This window comes from Lissotriton vulgaris, chromosome 3_1 (genome assembly GCF_964263255.1).
Source record: "Lissotriton vulgaris chromosome 3_1, aLisVul1.2, whole genome shotgun sequence".
Classification (NCBI taxonomy): Eukaryota; Metazoa; Chordata; class Amphibia; order Caudata; family Salamandridae; genus Lissotriton; species Lissotriton vulgaris.
This window is the reverse complement of record NC_141689.1, coordinates 326311055-326335399: the sequence shown is the minus strand read 5'-3', so window position 1 is coordinate 326335399 and position 24345 is coordinate 326311055. Positions and strand designations below refer to the sequence as shown.

Sequence of the window (24345 nt, the reverse complement as noted above, 5' to 3'; positions counted from 1 at the left end):
ATTTAGCAAATTCGCATTCGCAAAGGCCGAAATTCTGCGGATTTCGGCCTTTGCGAATGCGAATTTGTATGATACATATGGCCCTAACAGGTACATGCATCAATATTGCTTTTTGCGATTCCTTAATTGCAAAAAATAAGGAATCGCAATTAAGGAATTGCAAAATGCAATGCATCAAGAAATCGCTAAATAAATTGCGGTTTCTTAATATTCCTTAATTGCGACTCGCAAATTGCGACTCGCAATTAAGAAATACCTCCCCATTCATTCCTATGGGCCTAAAGGCCCATAGGAATGAATGGGAAGATATTCTCAATTTGCAATTCGCAATTGGCGAATCGCAAATTGAGAATGCGATTTCAAGGGTGCAGGGGTGTCCAAAGGACACCCTGTTGCACCCCTGAAATCAATCTGTGCACATATGTTGTGCACACACATGCCCAAAGGGCATGCGTGTGCACAACATGAAACTTTGAAAAATGCACAAAAGTGCATTTTTCAAAGTTATCGCAAATTACCATGAGGTTCAACCTCATGGTAATTTGCTCCCCCTAATTTCGAAATCGCAATTTTTAAAAGTTTAATGCATTGCATTTAAGGAATCGCAAAATGCGATTCCTTAAATGCAATTACAATTTGAGAATTTGCAAATATTTGCGAATCCTCAAATTGCGAGGGCCTTCACCTTTCATGCATTCCAAAAGCAGATTTTGCGATCGCAAACGGCCTATTTTTGCGATTCGCACCGTTTGCGATCGCAAAAAGCTTTGATGCATGTGCCTGTAAGTCTTTTTATCCCATATGGGCCATTAGTCACATTTACAATTGAATCATTATCTAAGTGCTGATATGCGTGAATAAACAAAAACTACCAAAGCTGTTTGTGCTTGCACTCTCCGTTTAGAAAACATGCATTTCTGAGAAGACCTTTGCCGGGTGTGCAATTAAATATATTTAACCACTTGCAGAACAAATAAGAACACAGTTGCAGTGATTAAGGAATACGTTGACAACATTCCATATAAATGTTGCAAATTTGAAACCTTGTAACATCAACTCAACATTTCAACAAGCACAATCATATGAAGCAAACATAATAAAAAAAAAAAAAAACAATTCTAATCTTTAAAAACCATTGGGGTTCCATTCTGTATAGCATGCTTACCTCTCGATATATTTCAGTCTGTATGGCCTGAAGTTTTGCGGGGGCCTGAGCTCGCATAGTTTCCAGGGCAACGCCAGTTAGCCCCGCCTTCTTCTTCTTCTGCAGAACAATGTACAATTGGTACAGAAGGCGGGTGGCAGCTCCATGCTGCTCTGACATGATGGCTTGTGCCACATTCTGATCGAACTGCACACCGAGAAGATTAAGAGTTGGCTCCATGCGGGAAAAGTTATTAAGCTTTGAGTGGGTCGCTCTGTTGTAAGAAAACATAAACAAAATACTAAAGACATCAACACCTGAAAATCTACGCCAAATTAAAGTGCCCACTGCTCACTTGTAACTCTAGAAGCATTAAATCCCACCTCCCTCTCATACACAGACCTTTGTTGCCTTGCTGGTGGGTGTAGGCTTATATATTCACTTATATAAGCAAACTACATAGATTTAGGGCATTTAGAAAGCGTGCTGTCTATGACTAAGAAGCAGAGCATGTGTCTGCGGTATGAAAATTAAAGGGAGAAATAACACACAATGATTTCTAAATATAATATGTATTTGAGATGTGAAAAACAAAGCCAAAATCATGACAGTGTGCCACTACACAAGTGATAGGAAATGGAAGGTAATCTGTAGAGCCCAAAAAATCCATCTAGCACATTTACGAGTGTGGCTCGGTTATAGAAGGATAGCATCAATCCATAATAAGACCACGCCAGCATCATTCCCAGATTAGGATATTCATGTGAGTTGGATTCAGACGGGGCTGCCGTGGTGGTGACCTTATATTTATTTTGTACTGCTTGTAAAAAGGACTTGATATGATCTATATATTGATTTTAATAATGCGACTTTAGGCACCATAAGATGCTTTATTATAATTACTGTTGCTGAAATTATAGTGATTTGTGGTGATGGTAACAGAATGTGTTGTTTTGTTTTATGGACCATTAAGTCTAATAAGCTTTATTATGAACAGAAAAGCAACCGTAGGCAAATGAATAGCACTGAGCACAGCTGCACTAAGGGACATTCTTGCTTTGGGAAGGAGAAACAGAAAGAACACTACATTGGTTCAATTGTAATGTTATACTCCATATAACGGTCTAGCTGTGCTCTGTTGAACTTCAACACCATGGGGTATTGACATTTGTGTATACTCTACTACCATTTGAGTTTCCCAGGCTAAAAGATTAGATCATTTACAAGTGTTTGTAGGATTAGATTGATGTTTCACAAATTCCATTTGGAGGTTTGTTAGGTTATGCAGATTTGTAGAGCGTGCTATCACCCAGGAAGATATGCTGGCACGGAGCAGGTCTAGCCAAATCTAGATCTTGTGTAACTACTTGAAAAGCCTGGTCTTTAGCTTCTTGGGGAATGCAAGAAGGGAGGAGGACAGTGGCATAAAGCAAAATGGTGCCCCCCTCCCCTGCAGAATGTGACGAGAGCCCCCATCTCACATATATTACAGATATTCATTGGCCGTGGTCTGAATGGGACCACCTGTAAAGGGTTGGGGGATCCTCAGCTGCAGAGGCTGCAGGGCCTGCATTACGTCTTGGAAAAGGAGGCTCTGATGAGTAGCCACAAGTTGTACTACACTTCAGGACTGATGTAGAAGAAGGATTGACCACCAAATCTTGATGTAGGAGTCCAGATGAGCGGAGGTGCCTGAAAGGTTTGTGAAAGCAGATGGAATTGCTGAGGTATGCTGTGTCAGTGTTATGTATGCTTTGTAAGTGTGGATGAGGAGCTTGAATTGTGTTTGTTTGTGTTTGAGGAGCTAGAGGAGCTCCTTCAGGTGTGATGTGAATGCTGCATTGGCGGTTGAGAGTGAATCTGGCCACAGAATTCTGGCTGGTCTGCAGCCTTCTGGTGAGTATTTTGTTGATCCATGCACAGAGGGTATTCTTGTGGTCCAGCTTCCTTGTGGGTTATGGTTGGTTTTCTGGGTGCTGATTGGGAGCTATTTGAAAATCTTCTCCAAGATCTTCAGGGTATGAGCATGAGGCAGTGACGGAGTTGGCTTGTGCAGTTATGTTGACTTTCCTTTTGATAACGATCCAAAGGTTCTTTGCATGGGTGGAGAGGGTGGGTGTTGGTACTAACTGTGATGGCCACTAGGGAGTGCCATGGGGAAGAGCTCTTGCCGAAAATCATGAATTTGGTTTTGCCTATGTTCTGTTTCAGACAGTTGGCCTTCATCCAGTGGGTAATTTCAATCATACAGGAACCAAACTAGATCCAGGCACTGGGCATCTTGTCCATGAGGGAGAGAATGAGTTGTGTGTTTTGATGTAGGAGAAGGTGTTGAGGCTGTAAGAGAGAATGATGCTGGATAGAGGGACTATGTATATGTTGATGAGGGTCGGGCTCAGTGAGGATCCTTATGGAACTCCGCAGATAAGGTTGCCGACGTCTGAGGTGTATGGTGCCAGGCTGACTGACAGGCTAATTCCAGTTAGGAAGGAGTAGATCCATCGGAGTGCATGTCCTTGGATTTATTTTATTTTATTGTATTTATGCAATTCATAAAGCGCGTAAATACCCATGGGTGTCTCGGCGCTGAGGACTGGAGCCAAGGGGGGTAAACATGAAGCGTTATTGATTGAAAAGCCATGTCTTGATTTACTTCCTGAAGGTGAGCAGGGTTGGGCTGGTCTTGATGTGGGGAGGGAGCTTGTTCCAGAGTTTGGTGGTGGCGCACAGGAAGGATCTGTCGCCCTAGGCCGCTTTTTTTGTACGGGGACAATGAGAAGATTAGCTGTGGAGGAACGTAGTCATCTGGTGGGGTTGTATAAGTGGAGAGATTGCTTGAGGAAGTCAGGTCCGATGGAATGAATGGCCTTGTATGTGATGCAAAGAGCCTTGAACTTGGATCTGCTTCTGACAGGCAGCCAGTGGAGTTGACAAACCACATTAGAGATGGGTATGAATTTGGGAGTGCCTGTCAGGTGCCTGGCCGCTGCGTTTTGTACTCGTTGGAGTTTGTTGAGAACTCTTACTTGAGCATTATTAAATAGGCCATTACAATAATCTACTTTGGACATGACAAGTGTACTGATTAAAGTTTTAGCGGCTGTGGGTGGAAGGTATGGAAGGAGTGTCTTTATGATTTTTATGGTGTAGAAATCTGAGGAGACTACTGCATTTGGGTGATGCATAAACGACAACTTGGTGTCGAAGATGACCCCGAGATTTCTGACTTTTGAGACTGGTGAAGGAGGTGTTCCTAAGTCTGCTGGCCACCAGAGAGGGGACCAGGCGGGTGAAAGATTGCCAAAGATCATCACCTCCATCTTGCTGGAATTCAGTTTGAGGCAATTATTTGCCATCCAAGTGCTTATAGTAAGCATTCCCTGCTGGAATTTGGGTGCCATCTTAGCTCCATCGTTATGTACTGCCAACACTAGTTGGGTATCATCGGTGTAAGATGTAAGGCCCAGGTTGTAGGATTTAATGACCCTCACCAGGTCTGACACGTAGATATTAAACAAGGTGGGCTTAGCGAGGATCCCTGAGGCACACCGCAGGGGAGGGCAAATGGGGGGAGGTGAAATTGCAAAAGGGGACTGATTGTGAGCAGTCGGCTAAGAATGATGCAAGAAGGGCCCTGGCCATGTGAGAAATACCCAAGGCAACTACACAGTCGATCAAGGTGGCATGGTCGACCGTGTCGAATGCTGCAGAAAGTTCAAGCAGGATGAGAACCGCAGCTCTTCCAGCATCCAGAATCTTTTTCATTTCGTCAGATGCTTTAATGAGGGCGGTTTCCGTGCCGTGTTCCTTTTTAAAGCCAAACTGGGTGTCATCCAGTGAGTGGTTTTCCTTGATGAAATGTGCCAATTGGGTGTTCATAACTTTCTCGGCAATTTTTGCTGGAAGGGGAAGACATGCAATAGGCCTATAACTAGATCTGACAGCTGGGTCAAGATTGATCTTTTTGATAAGGGGCATAATGACCATCTTTTTCCAAATGGAGGGGTAAAGACCAGTTTTGAACATAGAGTTAAATATGTCAGCTAAATTGGATCCTATGATGTCAGGGGTAAGTTTGAGGGAGGCAGGAGGGCATGGATCGTCTGGGGATCCTGATTTATTGAGGAGAGGAGATGAGTGATGTCGTCTGGATAGATTTGATTCAATTCCTCAAAGGAGGATTGGTGGTGGTGTGCTAATGGGGATAGATTCCATAGAAGCAGGGGGGCCGGTAGATTCACTAGATTGTGAAATATTATCCATTACAGTGAGACATTTTTGTACCATTGTTTAATTTTTGTCAAAATCAAATAATATCTTTAAAAAATGAAAGTGGTTGAGTAATCAATGAAACAGACGTACAACATGTAGGCAACATGGTGCAGATATTGTTCAGCAGGTTGAATCAAAGCAAGATATTGTCCATAGTCCAACTGCTTTTATTGTATACTGCTTAGTTTAGAAGAAGTACTTTATTAAATTCAACCCACATTCGCACATGCTGTATTAATAATTTGGCACCCAGTTTTTGCTTCTTCGATCAGTAAACCTCTGAGGAGACAATTCACTAATTTATTCCTTGCAACTTGTTTTGTTACAAAAACGACAAAAGATGTTTCCTTTCCAAAGCATGGAAAAGACCCTGGTATAGGTACGTAAAAGATAAGAAGTGATATTGTAGTTGTCCTAAAAACACAGACTAATTTTAGGACTCCTGCTAACAAGTATTTGAACCCTAGGCTCATGAGGATTCAGCAGAAACCCAGATTTCTGTTTGTTTTCCTTCTAGAGACCCACTTGGTGGTAGGTCTACCATTGCTTACAGTTCCTTCCCTATAAACAATATTACGTTTCTTTCACATCTTTAAATTTGTGTAATGGTCAGGGGGGGTTTAGGTACAAATGGACTGGGTGATCCCGATGCTCATTGAGATGTCCGAACCTGGGAGCCAAATAGGAGATAGGCCAATGTAGGAGGGCACTGAGGTCTTTCTGAGCATCTGGTACCAAGGACTTAGATCTTTTTCCCCTAGCTAATGGTAGGTATTCATGTTATCATTGAAGTACTGCAACTCTCAGGTGATACTCAAAAGCTACACCTGTGCACATGTGGTATATAGATGTATGTAATCGTGACGCATGGCATACTGAATCAGCAAGTCAATTAAGAAGGACGTTTAAAGGTATTGGTTTTAAATGTATTGGTGCACTGCTACATGCTTCCTCTGAAAATTTGAGGGAACACACCTCAGGATCAATCACAAGGCTCGTGTAGGACCGTACTCCCTTTTAAACTAAGTTACATAGAGCACAAATAAGCTGCATAAAGCTTAAAAGACTAGCTTATTTTCCCTTTTTAAACAAACCATGGAATTCTTGAGAGGGTCACTCGTAAATATACCTTGTTTGTGGGTAAGTCTAGAAGAACCCGGGGGTTTATGTGCCACTGGTCCCTTTTTGCAGGAGCTTTGATTATCCTGTTGTTGTGAACATTCTAGACAAAGTTGCTTCCACCATGTTCCGAGGTTCACAAGTTACTTATGTAAAATGAATGCTCTAAATTGTAACTTCATAGACGGATTGTTAAATTACAGGGAGCACTTGGCAGAGTAACTGATTCTCACTTAGCAACTCTAGCAAACATTTTACATTTTCATTAAATTAGAGCCCCAGAGAACACATCTTTGCGACCTGCAATCTGTACAGTTTAAAGATAAACAATAAGACATCATGATCAATCTTGGGGGAAACACTCTTGCACTCTACTCTGCAGCCACAAAAAAAGAACAAGACACTATCTAGTAATATGCTTAAGAGTAGAAGAAACTGAACATATGTCTAAACCGGAAAGGGTAAGTTACTGGTTCCTGTTCTCGCTTGAAGGTGAAGCTGCAAAATCATATCTGTTTCATGGGGTCAACATTCCAGAAACTGGATCTTTTGCAATGAACAAGCATCTGACAAAGAACTACCACGTATGCACCTTGCTGACGAATACAGTTTCTTTATGATCTGGCATCTTAAATATCAGACACTGTTACTGAATGGACATATCGCTAAAACAGAAGCCTAACTCTGAATTGAAGTAGTACATGATGGGCCAGATGGAATCTCATTGTTTTTAGAATGTAAAGTTCGGCAGGAAATTTGCTCAGGGGTCTTTCCACTGATGGAAACGCTCTGAAATTGTAACCGTAATATCCTCTGTCTTGCGAGCTGTCGAGCATTAATGAATACTTGGGGGTGACAAAGGTTTTATAATGAGGGACTCCCAATGACAAATAGTTGCTTTATTAATACTAGAGTTGAAAAACCACAAAGTTGCATTGTTTGCTAGATGAAGTTGACCAAGTCATATTTTCTTCTGTTGCCAGGGCCTACCTGAAATATATTAAATCTCATCGATTTCTGCTTCTGTAGTCAGGGTTCACTAAAACCACTATGCTGCACTGAAGGGTGAGCCATAAAATCTCAATGAAATAGTAAAACTGAGACTATTGGAAGGTGACTGTTTACAAATATATACGTCTCTGCAGCAATGACCGACCTGAGAAAGCTTAAGGAAATTCCGTTAAATATTTCTTAATATTGCATGTGTCAATACATGAAAACAAACAACAATGGAGTGCCTAGGAGCGCTAATAGAACAATGGAATGCCAAGGAGAAATACTGTAGTATTGTGCCACTGCTTGTGATTATTGGTAGGTGGCAATTAATATTCTTCAGGACAAAAGGAATTAATTTTAGGACTAGCTCACATTTAAACGCTGGGTCACATAAAGGTGATGCAAGATTACCAGTAATATTATATAATGTCTGTTTTTATTGACTATCTTATTATATTTAACTCTTATCATAGTATATATGCGAGTGAATGCGAACTGACACTAATTTTAATTGTGTTTTATGTTCTGGTTTGCTACTTTGACCTATTTTTAACATATATATAGTTTTAAATTAACTTCTACAAAAAAGATTTATATCAATGTGAAGTCTCCTTCAAGTAACTCATACATGGGTGTTTAGTACTTAAACAGAGCAAGTTATTTAAATGTGAGGTTCAGACATGATGTTTATGGGGTATAGATAAAAGTTCATGGCATCGGGCATAGGTGATACACAAAAGGAGCCTAGTTCAGCTGACATTGTGTGGTGAGAGAGAACACTTGCAATAAGAAAACAAGCATTACCAAATGACACGTCTGGTTTACATGCTCATAGAATGTGGTAATAATACATGCGCATATTGGGTAACCATGTTCGTAGTTTGCGTAGTTGCGCTACAAGTAGCTACGCGAAGTGCACTTCGCACTGCGCAGCTACGCGAACTGCGTAGTGTGGAAGGGGAAATGCTGCTAGGACTGATTGCACAGTGCGGGATGCTTGTCCGCACTGTGCAATCATTGCAAACGGTATCTTGCACAGTGCAAGCGGTCGTTTTATGCGAGCATACACGACAACTAGCAATGAGAAACCTAACCTCCCCAGGTTGAGAATCTCGCCAGGAGGTTTATTTTCCACGCTCGCAATCAGCAAATTGATGTTTCTGATCGCGAACGAGGAAAAAAGTCTCGCCGGGATGTCATTTTGCTCGCTCGCGGTCGCCAACATGATGTTAAGGACCGTAAGCAAGCAAAAAAGGGCCGCTATGCTACGGGTTTTGCACAGTGCTACGTGCAATTCGCATAGCGCGTAGTTGTGAAAACTACGTGAGTGTAGCATAGTCCTACGCCCAGGGGCCGATTCATATAACTAGTCTAAGACAAAATACTAAACTTACTACTTTTGGTATTTACAGAGGGTAAAGTTAGTATTTTGTCTTTAAGTTAATAGTTTGTTTTAAGTTAGTATTTTGTCTTAAGTTAGGATTTTGTCTTTAGTTAGGATTTTGTCTTAAGTTAGGAATTTGTCTTATGACTAAAACTTAAGACAAAATACTAATTTAAGACAAAATACTAACTTAAGATAAAACACTAACTGAAGACTAAATCCTAACTTAAGACAAAATACTAACTTAAGACAAAATACTAACTTTACTACTACTAAATGCCTTCTGTGAATACCAAAAGTAGTAAGTTTAGGATTTTGTCTCAGATTAGTAAATCGAATCGGCCTCATTGTGCCACACTGTGACGTCTTTAATCTATGCATCTTAAAATAGACACTTTTTATGTCATCATGACAAGGCCCTAATGTGAATTCAGTAGCACACTGTGTAAACTTTTAAACATCAGCGATATGCCGGTGCACTGTAAGAATGGTCAGCGGCATTAGCATCTAGCAACATGCTATATAGTATTCACACTAACCTCCCCTTTTCAGTGCGTGACCCATTCAACAATAATGTGCATCATGCAAAACACAACCACTGAATTTGAAAAAATGAGCTGGTGAAGACTCGTTTTAAAAGATTCTTCGACAAATTGACGATTTGTTTTAGCATCAAGTAATTACTAGATGAGAAAACTAAGATTATTAGTTAACGCATACTCACCGACTTTGTGAAAACTGATCAAAATCATCCTGGAGTTGATATTTGTATAGAACTTCTCCAATGAGGTAACCAGTCGCAAAATCATTTGCGAATGACTTCGGATCTATTGAGAAAAAAAACAGTAGCATTAAAAAAAAAAGTGTAGATGCTACAAAGCACAAACAGCCTGATTCATCATAGACCCGTTTTGCGAGTCTATAATAGCGATTCATAAGGAATCGCTATTACAGACTCGCAAAACGGGATTCATGTAGCAATTAGCTAATCGCAAATAAGATAGCGATTTAAAGGGTGCCAGGGGTGTCCAAAGGACACCCTGTAGCACCCCTTAAATGCAAATTGAAACAGGTGTTGCGCACACACATGTCCAAAGGACATGTGTGTGTGCAACATGCAACTTAGAAAAATGCTTTTAAAAGCATTTTTCTAAGTTTTCGCTATTTACCACGAAGTTTGACCTTGCGGTAAATAGCGGGCCGAAATTGCGAAATCGCAATTTTTTCATGGATGATGAATTGCATTTAAGGAATCTCAAATAGAGATTCCTTAAATGTAATTCCTCGCAAAATTGCAACATCGCTATTAGCGATTTTTGCATTTGGGATGATGAATCCCAAAAGCAAAAATAGAGCTCGCAAAGGGCCAGATTCTAAGAATCTGGCCCTTTGCGAGCCAATTTCGGCTTGATGAATCAGGCTGAAAGAGATTCCAATTGTGGGAGTAGGAAGGAGCAAACTAATAAAAGGGCTCAAATATATCAAGAAGATGAGCAGTGACCACGTGCTGTCTACAGCCATGGATTCAGTCGCTGCCTCTAAGTCATACACTAGACCAGAGGTCAGAAACAGAAGGCAGGGATGCTGCTGTATACAAAGAGAGAAAAGATAACTTGGGCTGTCAGTTGACAAACAGAGTCATTTTAAAACTACAACAGTAACAGAGCAATACATTTACAATTTAAAGTCGATTAAGGAAATCTATTAAAGATAATGGTACAAATCTACAGGTTTTTAATTTGTAATTACACATAGTGAGGTGATGGGAAATAGTTATGTTTTTCTAGGATTGTAGGTTCCCCAGTTCTGGTATTGGGTGGTGGCGTGTACTGTTGTTCTGAAGCAGGACACGTCTGGTCCTTGATGTTCAAATATATTCATGTTTTCTAGAAAACATTTTACTTATAAACCCAGAACTATTCAACCTAAACTTTAGCATACAATGTTGTTTCACAAATAATCAGAGAACTCCAGTTAGATTACTTATTCCATGTATATTTGATGTAGGATACATCTTCAGAGAGTGCAAATGTGGGATGACAAATTATAAACCTCAACTTGTCCTGTAAAACAATCCACTTTCACTACTTGATTACAAGTTTCGCTGCAGAGGTAGGCAAATTAGCATACACACACACAAAATATCAATACAGGATGAATTGAGCTTGAGTCTGAGTTTTTCAGAGCCCTGCAGCATAAGAATATATTAGTGCAATACATTTCACATGCTATGCATATCAAACGTGTGAAAAATACCACATGAAAATGTATTGCTTTCAATAATTACCACGTACAGAATAAAACATAAATGTGCAGATCCCGAGGAACTCGTTGTTGTCAACCGCAGCCTGAGAGGAGCCAAAAACACTCACTCTACAACTCAGACATCATATTTTGATACCAAGCAGCTGTCTATCCAACAACAAATACCAAACAGGCAAGGGTGCAGGCTTTTTGTGAATAGCGCACATGGGAGCTTATCTTCAGGGGATCGGGGGTGGGGGGGGGGTAACACCTACCCCCCTAATAAATGTATTTCTAAGCAAATATTTGAGAAAGGTGTTTTCAGTGGGCTATGGTGGGGTGTCTTTCGGATTTCACCTAGGAGTTTTACATGCACAGACTAAAACACATACATACACACTCTCGCTCTCCTTCCTCTCTGTTTAGAAGCTCTTAAAAAGTGTTGGTTATTTTACAAAATATGTTGTTTTACTTACCTCCAACAATCTGCACTGCCCCTACTTTCCCCCGCGGCTAAAGCTCTTCTCATGTCCTGCATCTCAAATAATGTATGTTAACAAAATATGCCAGCGTGATTGTTGGGAAATGTGAAGCTCAACCACCCCCAATCTTAGTGACAAAGCTGAGCCCCTAAGCTCACAGCAAACTAACATTTCCAGAAAGGATCAAACAGCATCCTCCACCATCTCACAACAAAAGTTGAAACCACCCAGACTGTGCAAGGATGGCTGCCAGAAAACATTTGTTTTTTCGCCCTGATCTTGAAGAACATGAAGACATCAGCAACCAAGCACGTTTGTTGGGCCACCTTATGCTCAGCCCCACCCAAAACATCCATGAGGCTTTAGAAGATCATTTAAAAAATAAATGCAGTGTCCTCGTATCCATGGTATTTGGAGGATGTAAGACTTGGGCCTGGACATCACACCCTGGCAAATGAGTAAGTTACCTACACGGCGAGAGCTGGATACTTTCCATGAAGTGCATCCACCTTGATGAAAGTTGGACTACAGGGGGTCACTTCCAACATCTCTCTAGATTTAGCGTTGTAGTATATGAACCTCAATTACCGTGTGTGTGTTATAAAGGGGAGCCCTCTGCTTGGAAGCATTCCTAGGATACCATATCCAGGTTCAGAGGTTAACACACTTTGGGATCCGAAGGGTACTGATGAATGCCGATGTGATCCAACACTGTGGGCACGTATCATAAGGTAGAAACATGTCGACACTTTGGCAGTAAGGAGAGGTGAAGTAAACCTTTATTTTCTCCCATCACCACCATCCTTCAATTTTTTAAACCTGGCCGGTTGGCCCATGAATACAATTTCGAGAGTGGACACTTCTGAGCTAGTTTTAACCTCCACTGCGCTTTTGTTCAGTGATCCCAACTTGTCTGTTTGTATTGTTTTCCCGTCGCTTTTGCTCCACCCTAGCCGTTTACTGCTCAGGAGTGTATAGAAGCAAGCCCAATGATGAAGCACGTCACAACTTTGTGAGTGAGGTCAGTATTTTTTCACTAAGCACGTGCCACCTTTGTATTTCATTTCCCTACTCCTTCCTGTGTGTTAAAGTCGTTTGAAAGGGGAGGTCTGATTAGGGGAATTTTGCCTCCCCCCCCCCTTCTAAGTGTGTGAGATTTAAATGTGTAAGTTCATATCCACTGAGATTTTAACCATCAGTTTACATGTAGCTGTAGTCCTGGGCGAAGGTGTTTGAGACACTTAAAATGTCTGGAAAAGAGGGCACCAGCAGAGCACTGGATGATGGAGGCACACAAGAGCAGAAAGGCATGTGTTCAACCATTTACACAGCCTGCTCCATTAATATGTTTTCTGCATAGTAGCCGCTTGCACTCAAAAGACTTGGTCAACTGGAACAGTGAATAATACGCAAAGAAGGGACTAAAATGTGTGCAGTTATGCAGTACTTGACTAAGCGAAGGTGGCTCATGCAAGATTGCATGTAGCAAATAGTGCAGAATCTAATCATAAACGAACACCGCTTATATAATCTAAGTCTGAAACAAATCTGTTTTCCTTGACAACTTGTGATCTGGACAAGTCTTTTTTAGGTTTCACCCGGGCAGCGCCTTGCGCTGTGCTTGTGAAATCTCTTGTAGTTAATATATCTTAAAAGGAGGGTCTTATCAGTTTCTATTGCTGAATTACTGTTTATTCGCTTTTGTATGAAATTATTTTGTTAACTTCCCCTGGCTGCACACATTTATGATACCTCAACTATAGCTGTTCACACTGCTTAAGCCCTATTCACTGTCAAGATAAGATCTCTTCCCATGGAAAAGGCAAACAGATTCTAACAGTATGCTCGAATGCTTGCTTTTTATTACTTAGATGTGTAAAGCAGCCTTTGAATGTTTGTGGCATTTCGTATTTATGCCTCCGTATCTTTATTTGTACTTTGTAGGCATTATCGGATTGATTTTTTTCAACTTAATCTATTTGATCATTATGATCAATTTCTAAATGCTGTAATAAACATTTCAAGTTAAAAATAAAGTTAATATACAAGAGCTATGCTATATTTTACTATTATCAGGCAGCCACTAGTGCAGTTACCTTGCAGGCAACAGGGTCATAATTTGAATGGTGCATCAGGTGCAGTGGTACATGGGCCTAAAAGTTGGTAGAACTCCTCTAAACACATAATATTGCTATATTTAATGACTAAACAAGCAGTCACAATTTCAGTTACCCTGCATTTAAAATGGACTTCATGTAAATAGTGCAGCAGGTACAGTGGCACTGGGTCCAAAAGCTCTAGGGACCCCTCTAAACCCAGATTATTGCTCAAATTTAAAACTAAACAGGAAGTCACAAGTGCTGTTAACTTACAAACAGCAGGGTCATGATTTCAATGGTGCAGCAGGTGCAGTGTCACAGGAACCAAAAGCTCTAGGCACCCCACTAAACACTGATTATTGCTATATTTTAATATTAAACTGCCAGTCACAAGTGCAGTTATCTTTCAGGCACTAGGGTCATGAGTTGAATGGTGCAGAAGGTTAAGTGGCGCTGGGCCAAAAAATTGTCAGAACACCTCTAAACACCTAATATTGCTAGATTTGACTACTAAAGAGGCAGTCACAATTGCAGTTATACTACGTAAACGGGAAAGTTACAATTGCATTTATCTAGCAGGCAATAGGGCCATGATTTGAATGGTGCAGCAGGTGCAGCAGCTCCAGGATCAAAAGCACTAGGCACTCTACTAAACACGTAGCATTACTATATTTTACTATTAAACAGGCAGTGACAAATGCAGGTACTGTGCAGACAACAGGGTCATGATTTGAATGGTGCAGCAGGTGCAGTGGCACTGGCCCAAAAGTTGTCAGAACTCCTCTAAACGCATAATATTGCTAATACATCAATTAATTCTATTATTTCCCTCTTTCATTTAATTTTTCTAAACTTTTATATTACTTATCCGCACTATACCACTTGTAACAGCACACTATATTGCCTTGGATTCTGTTTAATCTGCATTTGGAACCACTTGGGTCTCTCCACAAGAACTTGGATTGCTTTATTATTTATATGTGGATGACACCCATATCAATCTTAAGATTTTGTCTATAATTACATTTCTTTGGTCTCCAACACCGTGCAAAGCCATTCCCTCTAAAACAGAGATTCTGTTAATCACCATAAAAAAAATGCAACCTACTGCTATAATGACCCCTGTACTCACAAGGATTTCTGGCTGAGAATGGTCAATGGGGTCTAAGAAATATAGACTTACACTTAGGAATCAAACTTTCCTCCCTTTACAAATGGGAATAGTATAAGAAGTAATGCTTCTATGGCAGCACCAAAAGAATTTGACCCTTGGACTGAGATTGAGATCTTTATCTACTCTTCTTATACTCAATCCCTACAACTTAACCCATTGATCGACCACATATTATTCAATATCTGCCTTGCTTTCCCTTACAAGTGATTCCAGTCTTCTTATTCCTTCTGATTACCTATCTCATTTATGACTTATCCTCTTGCTTTACCTCGCAGTGCTTATCTTAAATATTTGCCCATTCTTTATGCTCTTCACCCCTGTCTTGTTGGTAATGTTATAGATCAGCGATCATTGACTGCTGTTGCTTTTATCCTGGATTCAACATGGTTGCTTGATTTATTTACTACTATATGGAATGTAATTTCTTTGTAAGGTCCTCTAATGCCTATGGGACATGGTTCCTTCATGGAAAACTGCATAATTAAATGAATAGCCAAATACATGTGCAAGGTGGTTGCATTCAGTAATGATTAATTGTGGGAGCATCATTCCATTCAGAAGGCTTTTTACAATTCACTCACCTGTTCTCTGATTTGCACTTTGCTGGCACCTCTAAAACTTTGAGATGGCGTAAAGCAACATAAAAGCAGCCAACATTACTTGTTTGTTTGTCTGTGGTTATGGGTACCTGTAGGTTTGTGCGCCGGTTTACATGTCTGTGGGTGTCTGCAGGTTTTGGTCTAAGTGTGCATAATTATATGTTGGTCTATTGCAGTGCTTAATTTGTGCCGGTGCTTTCTGGTGCTTAGCACCAGCACTTATCTTTCAAGGTCGGGTATACACCTGAGGGCCACTGCCAACTCACAAGAAGGACTCAACTGCACATAATATGTCACATTATATAATAGATTCACTTCAGTGTAGTTCACACTCTATCATAGTCTCCCGAGTCCATGGTGAAGAGTGCTGCTGTGCTGAGCCGATGCTGAATCCATATCCGTGGTTGCCTTTAGCTCAGTGTTGCCGGTGGGCGGGCCACTCATTGGACAGGATTTTGTTCTGTGGGGTAGGGGCGGCGGCAGCAGGGTGCGCATGCGTAACCTTTTTTTCAAAATTCCAAAGCCTGCACCCACGCACTGCACGAGTCCCCGCCAGTTAAGTTCAGTATGATGCATTGTAGTTTCTGAAGCAGCCAGTGTGTGTGCAGCAGCAGGCCTAATGAAGGCAGTGCCACCAGTAAGCCAGTAAGTACCCACACCAATGATGCTTTTTATTGAGCATGGTGTCACAGTCACTGTATTTGGTAAACAGAGTCCGAGCAATTATGTGTGCAATGCTCTGGGCCTGGAGGCTGGAAGGAGGGCAGGGCCTTGTCATTTGACCTTACCTCCTTTCTGTATAATTGTTGTCATAGTTGTCCTGCATGAAATGCTGTTTTTCCATGTGTTTTGATCTCATTTACATTTACTTTCGCTTCGGGAGCTGCGTTGCTGAGAGGTGTTCAGAGGCAACGCCCCCTTTTTACAACACTCTGCAACACAGCTCCGTGGTGCTTACTGGAGGTACCTGGTGGGATAGTTGGCCCTTAGCAGACCTCTGGATTGAAGAGGAATTAATTCCCCAACTTAAAACGTGCCACAGGGCATGTTTGCACAAATGTGCCCTCAAGACCTGCCCCCTACCGTCACCACTGTGCAAACACGCCCTGTAGCGCGTTCTTAGTTGGGGGATTAAGTCCCCTTGCAGACTGAGGACCCTGGGGGCCAACTAGCCCACCTGGAACCTCCAGTATACGCCAGGGGGATGTTGCAGAGAGGTGTGAAAAGGGGCATGGCCTCATTACACCTCTCTGTAACACAGCCCCCTGGCATGTTTGCAGAGGGGGAACTAATTCCCCTTGAATACTAGGGGTCCTTGGGGGCCAACTAGCCCACTAGGAACCTCCAGCATGTGCCAAGGGGCTGCGTCGTCAGAGGGTCCTTGTGGGACCCCCTGAGCAGGCCTAGAGGGTCAGGGTCTTTCTACCCTGCCCCCTTTGCGTCTTTTGCGCACTTGTTTATCACTTTTCTTGTGCCTCGGTTCTACTGAGACACAAGATGGTTGCCAACACTTCCTGGTTTGGAGTGTTGACAGACAGTTTTCAGCCAATTAGCATGCAGCTCGTGCTCGTAATGGTACGCGTACTGTCCTCGGAAGGTACGCGTACGGTACTTCATCTATAGATATATCTATGATTTTACTTTTGATTTTCTAAGGAACTACTGAACGGATTTACACCATTTAACACAAAGCGTAATCTGGGAACCGAACTCTACTTTTTTTGCCCAATTTGGTGTAATTCCGTTCAGCAGTTCAGGCTGTAGCCTCACTTAAAGGTCGCTATGGAAAATTCCATGGGGAAAACACGTTTTGGGGCCCCCCTTTTTTCTCAGCCCCCACTTGATAAATCACCCCCAAACTTTCAGGGAAGGAGCGGAGCGGAGAAGGCCATTTTCTTGGAGAATTTTGCGTGTATTCGTTGACCGGCGTCAAAGTTATTCTAAATAGAATGTTGCGGATATCCTATGGAAACTAGGTCCTAACTATATCTACCTACTGGTGACCGCCAGTAGGTAAAATATATATATATATATATAAATATATATATATATATATTACCTACTGGCGATCGCCAGTAGGTAGTTATAGGTAGGATTATTTTCAATGCAAAATCTCAACATTCTATTGGGAATAACTTTGGTGTCGGTTGAGGAATGTGCCTGAAAATTTCCTCAGATTTGCCTCGCGGCGCTCCGGTCCTACCCTGAAAGTTTGGGGGGGATTCGTCAAGCGGGGGCCGGGATAAAAGGGGGGTCCCAAAACGTGTTCTTCCCATGTTAATTTCCATAGGGCGGTCAACCTCACTTTTAGCCCGAACGGCTGAATGGATTTCCACCAAACTTGGCAAAATTGTAGAGACTGGTAGCCCGATGTGCCCTTGCTATGTCTCAAGATATGTGCTCCAGTGGTTTTTGAGTAATTTAGGTTCAAAAAAATATATATATCTATAAGCGCGCCCCGGTACGTGCACCGGGGAGCGCACCGGGCGCGCTACGCGACTTGCGCGCGGATAGCTAATTGGCTCTCGGGTGTCTGTAAACATTCGAAACAGTCCGGAGCGGCCGCCATCTTGTGTCTCGGTAAGATCGAGACACAAGAGGTGGCAAAATTAAAGGGGGAAATGATCATAAGGGGGCAGAGTAGACCCGCCCCCTGACCCCCTAGGTTTGATGTGGGGGCTATAAAAGGGCCCCGCGGGAGAAAAAATAAAAAAATTAATTTTTTCGATTTTCGCGGGGGGACCGCCCGGTACGCGCAACGGGGAGCGGACCGGGGAGCGTAGCATGGGGAAAACCCAGTTTATTCACTGCGTCACCTCTACGACCCTTTCTTGCGTCAATACGCCCCTTTTGCATACATTACACCTGACGTAGGTATAATGTGGCGCAGGGGTTTACAAAGTGACGCATCTACCTAGATGCGTCACTTTGTAAATATAACTCAATAAGGTGCATTTTTTACTCTGCTGACGCGTCACAAAAAGTGACGTACCGGTGGCGTAAAAGTACAAAGTGACGTATCTACCTAGATGTGTCACTTTGTAAATATGACTCAATAAGGTGCATTTTTAACAGCAATGGTGCGTCACAAAAAGTGACGTACCGGTGGCGTAAAAGTGACGCATGGCCTTATAAATGAGGCCTTCAGTTTTCTACTCATGCGTCATATTAAATATATGACGTATTATGTCGCAAGTACTTACAGATACGTCAGTATTTCAGACGTATCTGTAAGCGCAAAAGTGATGCATTGCTGGAGTGTGTCACAAAAATGATACAACTCCAGCAATGCATCCTTTCACATGGGGCCAGGCCCATGTGAAAGGGCCTGCATCAGTCTTACGCCTGCTGTGAAACAGGCGCAAGATTTGGACGCAACAGCGTCCTAAGAGTGACGCAGTGATATCTCATAGATTTCACTGCGTCACCTCTACAACCCTTTCTTGCGTCAATACGTCCCTTTTGCATACATTACACCTGACGTAGGTATAATGTGGCACAGGGGTTTACAAAGTGACGCATCTACCTAGATGCGTCACTTTGTAAATATGACTCAATAAGGTGCATTTTTTACAGCACTGGTGCGTCACAAAAAGTGACGTACCGATGGCGTAAAAGTGACGCATGGCCTCATAAATGAGGCCTTCAGTCTTCTACTCATGCGTCATATTAAATATATGACGCATTATGTCGCAAGTACTTACAGATACGTCAGTTTTTCAGATGTATCTGTAAGCGCAAATGTGATGCATTGCTGGAGTGCGTTACAAAAATGATGCAACTCCAGCAATGCATCTTTTCTTACCCTTCCACACCCCTGTTCCTTTTCTACATTTTCTTTGAATATCTACATTCCCCATGTTCACTCTCCTTCTCCTTATTTTCCTTCCCAACACTCACCTTCTTTCAGTCCCCCTAATTCACTTCCTTTCTCCTCTCATACCTTTCTGTTCTTGCTTACTCATTTTCCTTTCCTTTATCAATGCACTCCACTTCACTTACTCTTTTTCATTTTTTTAAGAATATAGCTCTTTGATGAGAATTGGAGGTAGTTTTGAAAATAACTTTTTTTTTCTTCTTTTTTCTTTTTTTAGAACAAAAACAAAAACAGGGAATGGAAACTGCTCAACAGGAGCAAAAAAAAATAATAAAATTAGGTCTGGGAACGGCAGCGATGGTTCTCCAATGATCGAACCATGAGCAGAACACTTTGCTCCCCAAAGCAAAGTAGCTGATCACAGTATCTGCATTTAAGGACGCCTTTGTTAAATGCAGGCTGAATGTTCGAAACCAGCTCTTGTGATCTCCCCCTCACCGATGTTGTTGGTCCTCCGGTTGATGTAGAAGCTCCATCACTGGGAACCTCTTGTGCCAGAGCCCTGACACTTTCCCTGGCAAAATTCTGGGGATGCCTCCTCTCCACATGGCGAATCATTGTGGAGTTCCCAAAAGAATATTTTTTAGTGGGGGCACCCCGTGACAGGACTGTGTGACAGATCCTGCACTCCACTTTTGGAGCATTTACCTTCTTCTGGTCATCAGGTATGGAAAACAAATTCCTGATGAAATGTTCTTTGACTTTTGGCTGAGGAGGCTCTTCATCGATGAATTCATTGGAGTCATCTTCACTGCTGGATGGTCTGGCAGCCATGATAATCCAAGATATCCAACAAAGAACCGAGAGCAGAAAGGCAGGTCTTTCAGTCACAAAAGTGAAAGAAGAAGTGAAGGAAATGGGTGGGGATTTCATTCTTTGTAAAAAAAACTGTTAGCAACCAATGAAAAGTGTTATTTTAAGGTCACATGACTTGACGCGCTTACACTGCGCGCACCGAACCGCTTCCGGGGGCGCTAACGAGGCGCGAACGTAGGCGCTTCTGGGGGCGCTTACGCGGCGCGCCTAAGTGACGTTTTGATAGTTTCACGGAAATGCAAGATCATTTTCATTTCCTTATTCAAAAAAACTGCTTTTATATGTATGGTACTAAATGTCTTGCGTTAATATTTACTTTTCATTCATATTTTTTTTTCACGAACGCAAATAGCACTCTGGGTGCGCTTTCCGGAGAGCTTACCGGTGCGCGCACCCAGAGCGCCCCAGGAAAAAATTATAATTTTTTTAAAAAATATTATTATAAAAAATATTAATTAATACTTACACAAAACAGCAAATTTATTAAAAAATCATAGGTTAGAAACTCGATATTGGAAGGAATTTGCTTATACAAAACCTTTGAAATTCACTGAAAAAACCATAGGTTTCACACCAGTTATAGTTAGGAATTAGCATTTAAAAAACCTATTAAATGTATTCACTAAGATACACTTAATAAGCCAGTTAACCAATCAATTTTTTATTTAAAAAACATCCATTTACACACTTATTTAAACATTTATTCTTCCATCGACCTTTACAAATACATATATAAAACATATTATTTTTTCAGAAAGACACACATTCACTGGATGGTGTCATCAGTGATGTCATGAGTGATGTCACTGACCATGTCATGAGTGATGCAATATGTGACGTCATCAGCAGTGCATTGCAGGCGCGCAAGTTATAGTGAGTCCAACTAACTATAACGTGGAATTTCAATGGTTTTATGTCATTAAAATTTCCAGCTAACTATAACTGGTGTGAAACCTATGGTTTTTTCAGTGAATATATATATATATATATATATATATATATCCTATTAAAAAAATTAAACACACATTCTTAATAATTCATATATATTTACTTTAGACTGTTAATTTTAATGTATTTTAAAATTATATATTATTTTTATATATATATAAATAGTTATTGATTGTGTGTTATGAACTGATTGCTTAATGCTTAATCAGAGCACTTTCAAGGCTTGTCATGACACAGCTCTGTGGGATTCTTAGGCTCCCAATGGAAGCAAATAAGCAGTAGCCTATCTGAGTCTCCCACATTTGTCGGATTTTATTAGCACAGTGTTTTCGTTTTTAAAATTATTATTGGAGGAGGTTGGCGCCATGTATATGCCACACAAATAAAAGTTGGTAGTCAGTGTCCAATGCCCCTAGGTCATTAGCAGACATGGTGATACATTATGCATGTCAATTATATAAATATGCACATTTCATGGTGGATTGTCGACTGCTAGCACGGGAGTCATGTTTCCCCTGACTAGAAATGCCTCACTCTGAAGACCGACGTGCCTCTGGTGACTGGGCACTGTGGAAGCCTATGCGGAAGTGGTGAGGCTCAATGATTTTTTTATCAACTGGTCTCCTCCGACCCTGCGATAAGTTTGTTGTGAATACATGCTGCTTACAAATGGACACGGAGCTCTTGGGCAAAGCCATGTTATGAAGCGCTGTGACTGTTTATGCCATCAAGATCGGACCCTTTTCAGTTCTTCTAAGAGTGTCATTAACTTTGAACTGAGCATGCCTTGTGTGTCAGGTTCAGGAGACATTAACCCGTGATGCCTTTCAACAATGCATTTTGCCAGAATGAGGCATTATGGGACTGGTAGTCCGCATGAATATGAAGAAACCTGCATATCGAGTGTGACACAATATGCTTTGTAGCTTCAATTATGTATCTACAAATAGTCATCGATTGTGTTTGTTTTATATTATACAATAGAACAGCTATTGCTTAGGTAACTCATGACCGGCCATGATAAACTCTGGAACAAGCCATACCAATCCAACATGCGACATGGAAATTAATGCAGTGGCTAACATCCTTCCCAAAAATACATGAACGATGATGTGATACATGCAAGTTTGCCCACTGGGGCGTGGACTGTACTCAATATGACATTATAATTATGGTCATTTGCCCACATGGGCTAGATTTTTGTATACTATGATCAATGTGTATAACAATTGGTTCAATATAACAATGACAGTATTTGCAACCACAATGGTCTACTTACCCACGGGGGTCCACAAGTGTTACTTTGCAATTCAAGCATTATGTACCGCATAAATATAAAGTCGGATGTTAGCATGCAATTATCACAAAATGCATTCAACATTTACGCATTGCTTGGCCAATCTGTTACTTTCCCGTATCATGTTGACATTATTTCAGCTACGGTATGATTATGATTTGCACAAAGTACTTTTTGCCCTTTCAAACATGGCTGCCATGAGAATACCTATGTTTTACACACTTGGTGGTTTGTCCTTTCTCTAGAGGTGAAGAAACTGTAAAAGGACAATTGTTTGGTGTTTCACTGTAAACGTGATCAAGCTGCAAAGCGAAACGCGTTGTTTTCCTGCCTATTAAATTTATCGTGCACAAGCAACTTTCTGGGTGTTGGCGACGTTTTTTCCAATGGAGAAATGTATTTTCGGATATATATATATATATATGTATATATATATATATTTTTTTTTTTTAATGTATTGTGGTTTTTAAATATTTTTTGTTGTTAAAAATCGGTTTGTTTTTAATTTTGAACTGACTTGAGTGAGAATATTAATTGTAACCCCTCCGCTATCCAACACTTTCCATACTGTTAAACTCACTGGAGTGGGAATAGCAATTTTTACCCCTCTGCTGTCTAACACTTTCCCTACCGTTGCACTCATGGAGTGGGGAATTTAAGTTTGAAGATTTTTAAATAGTTCAATGTTTTAATTTATAATAGATGGTCTTTTTTAATTAGATTTTATATTATTGGTATATATACCAGATTGTTTTTTTAAATTAGATTTTATGTTATTGGTATATTTTTATTTATTTTATTTATGGGTTTGTACCGCGCTGGAATCGACTCCCGAAGGAGTATCTCCACGCCAACAGCTCAGCGATGGGAAAAAAAACTAAACGAGCCAAGAAGGGATTACGGTAGGAATAAAAATGTTTTTAACAGTTTCCTAAATGTTAGATGATTAGTACACTGTCTAAGGGAATCTGGGAGTTGGTTCCATAGACATGGGCCCAGATAGGAAAGTGCTTTCCACCCTGTCTGGCCCTTCTAATGGTTGGAGTTTGAAGAAGGGAATGGTTGCTGTAACAGAGGTTGCATACTGGGTTGTAGAAAGTAAACTTTTCTGACAGATATGCGGGGCCCAAACCATGTAGGCTCTTATGAACAAAACAACAGCTCTTAAATTTAATCCGTTGATGGATCAGCAGCCATTGTAGCTTTTCCAGCAATGGGTGTGAAGGGGACCTGGGTGGAGCTTTTAAAACTAGCCTAGCAGCGGTATTTTGTACCACCTGAAGTTTACAAAGAAGGCTGTTGTTTGCTGCAAGTAACAGTCCGTTGCAATAATCCGGGCTGATGAGTACCAGGGCCTGAACAAGGGTCTTTCTGACCGAGTCTGGTAAAAGAGGGAACACTCTACGGAGAAGTCCCATTACGTGATAACAGGATCCAACTGTTTGATTTACATGGTGTTTTAATGTAAGCCCCTGATCTATCTGTACACCAAGGTTCTTCACCACCTGCTTGGGGATGGGGACCGAGCCTAAGTCTGCCGGCCACCAGTCCGGAGTCCACAACAATGTGGCTTCCCCAAAATGCATCACCTCAGTCTTGCCCACATTGCACTGTAGAAAGTTAGAGGCCATCCATCTTGCCACGGCCTTTATGCCTTCAGCGAAGGACTGTTTGACCGTGTCACTAAGTGTCTTAAAAGGAAAAAGAAGCTGAGCATCATCAGCGTGAGACACTGGGATGAATCCGTGTGATCTCATAAGGCCTGCAAGGGGGGCCACGTAGATGTTAAAAAGAGTTGGTCTCAAACAGGAGCCCTGTGGCACCCCCTTGGTGAGCTCAACAGAGGCAGATCGAAATGAACCCATGCTGACACCCTGTGTACGACGACGATAGA

At 41.4% G+C, this 24345-nt stretch overlaps 1 protein-coding gene across 1 annotated transcript in view; it reads right to left on the bottom strand.

The window, feature by feature from the left end:
• Positions 1–24345, bottom strand: part of SPEF2 (sperm flagellar and cilia associated 2) — a 1087451-nt gene that overhangs the window by 1030672 nt on the left and 32434 nt on the right. The window contains exons 2-3 of the mRNA XM_086960525.1: positions 9640–9742; positions 1166–1418 (exon numbers count right to left, since the gene is read on the bottom strand). Coding sequence (XP_086816651.1) covers positions 1166–1418; positions 9640–9742 — 356 coding nt within the window. The remainder of the gene's footprint in view (positions 1–1165; positions 1419–9639; positions 9743–24345) is intronic.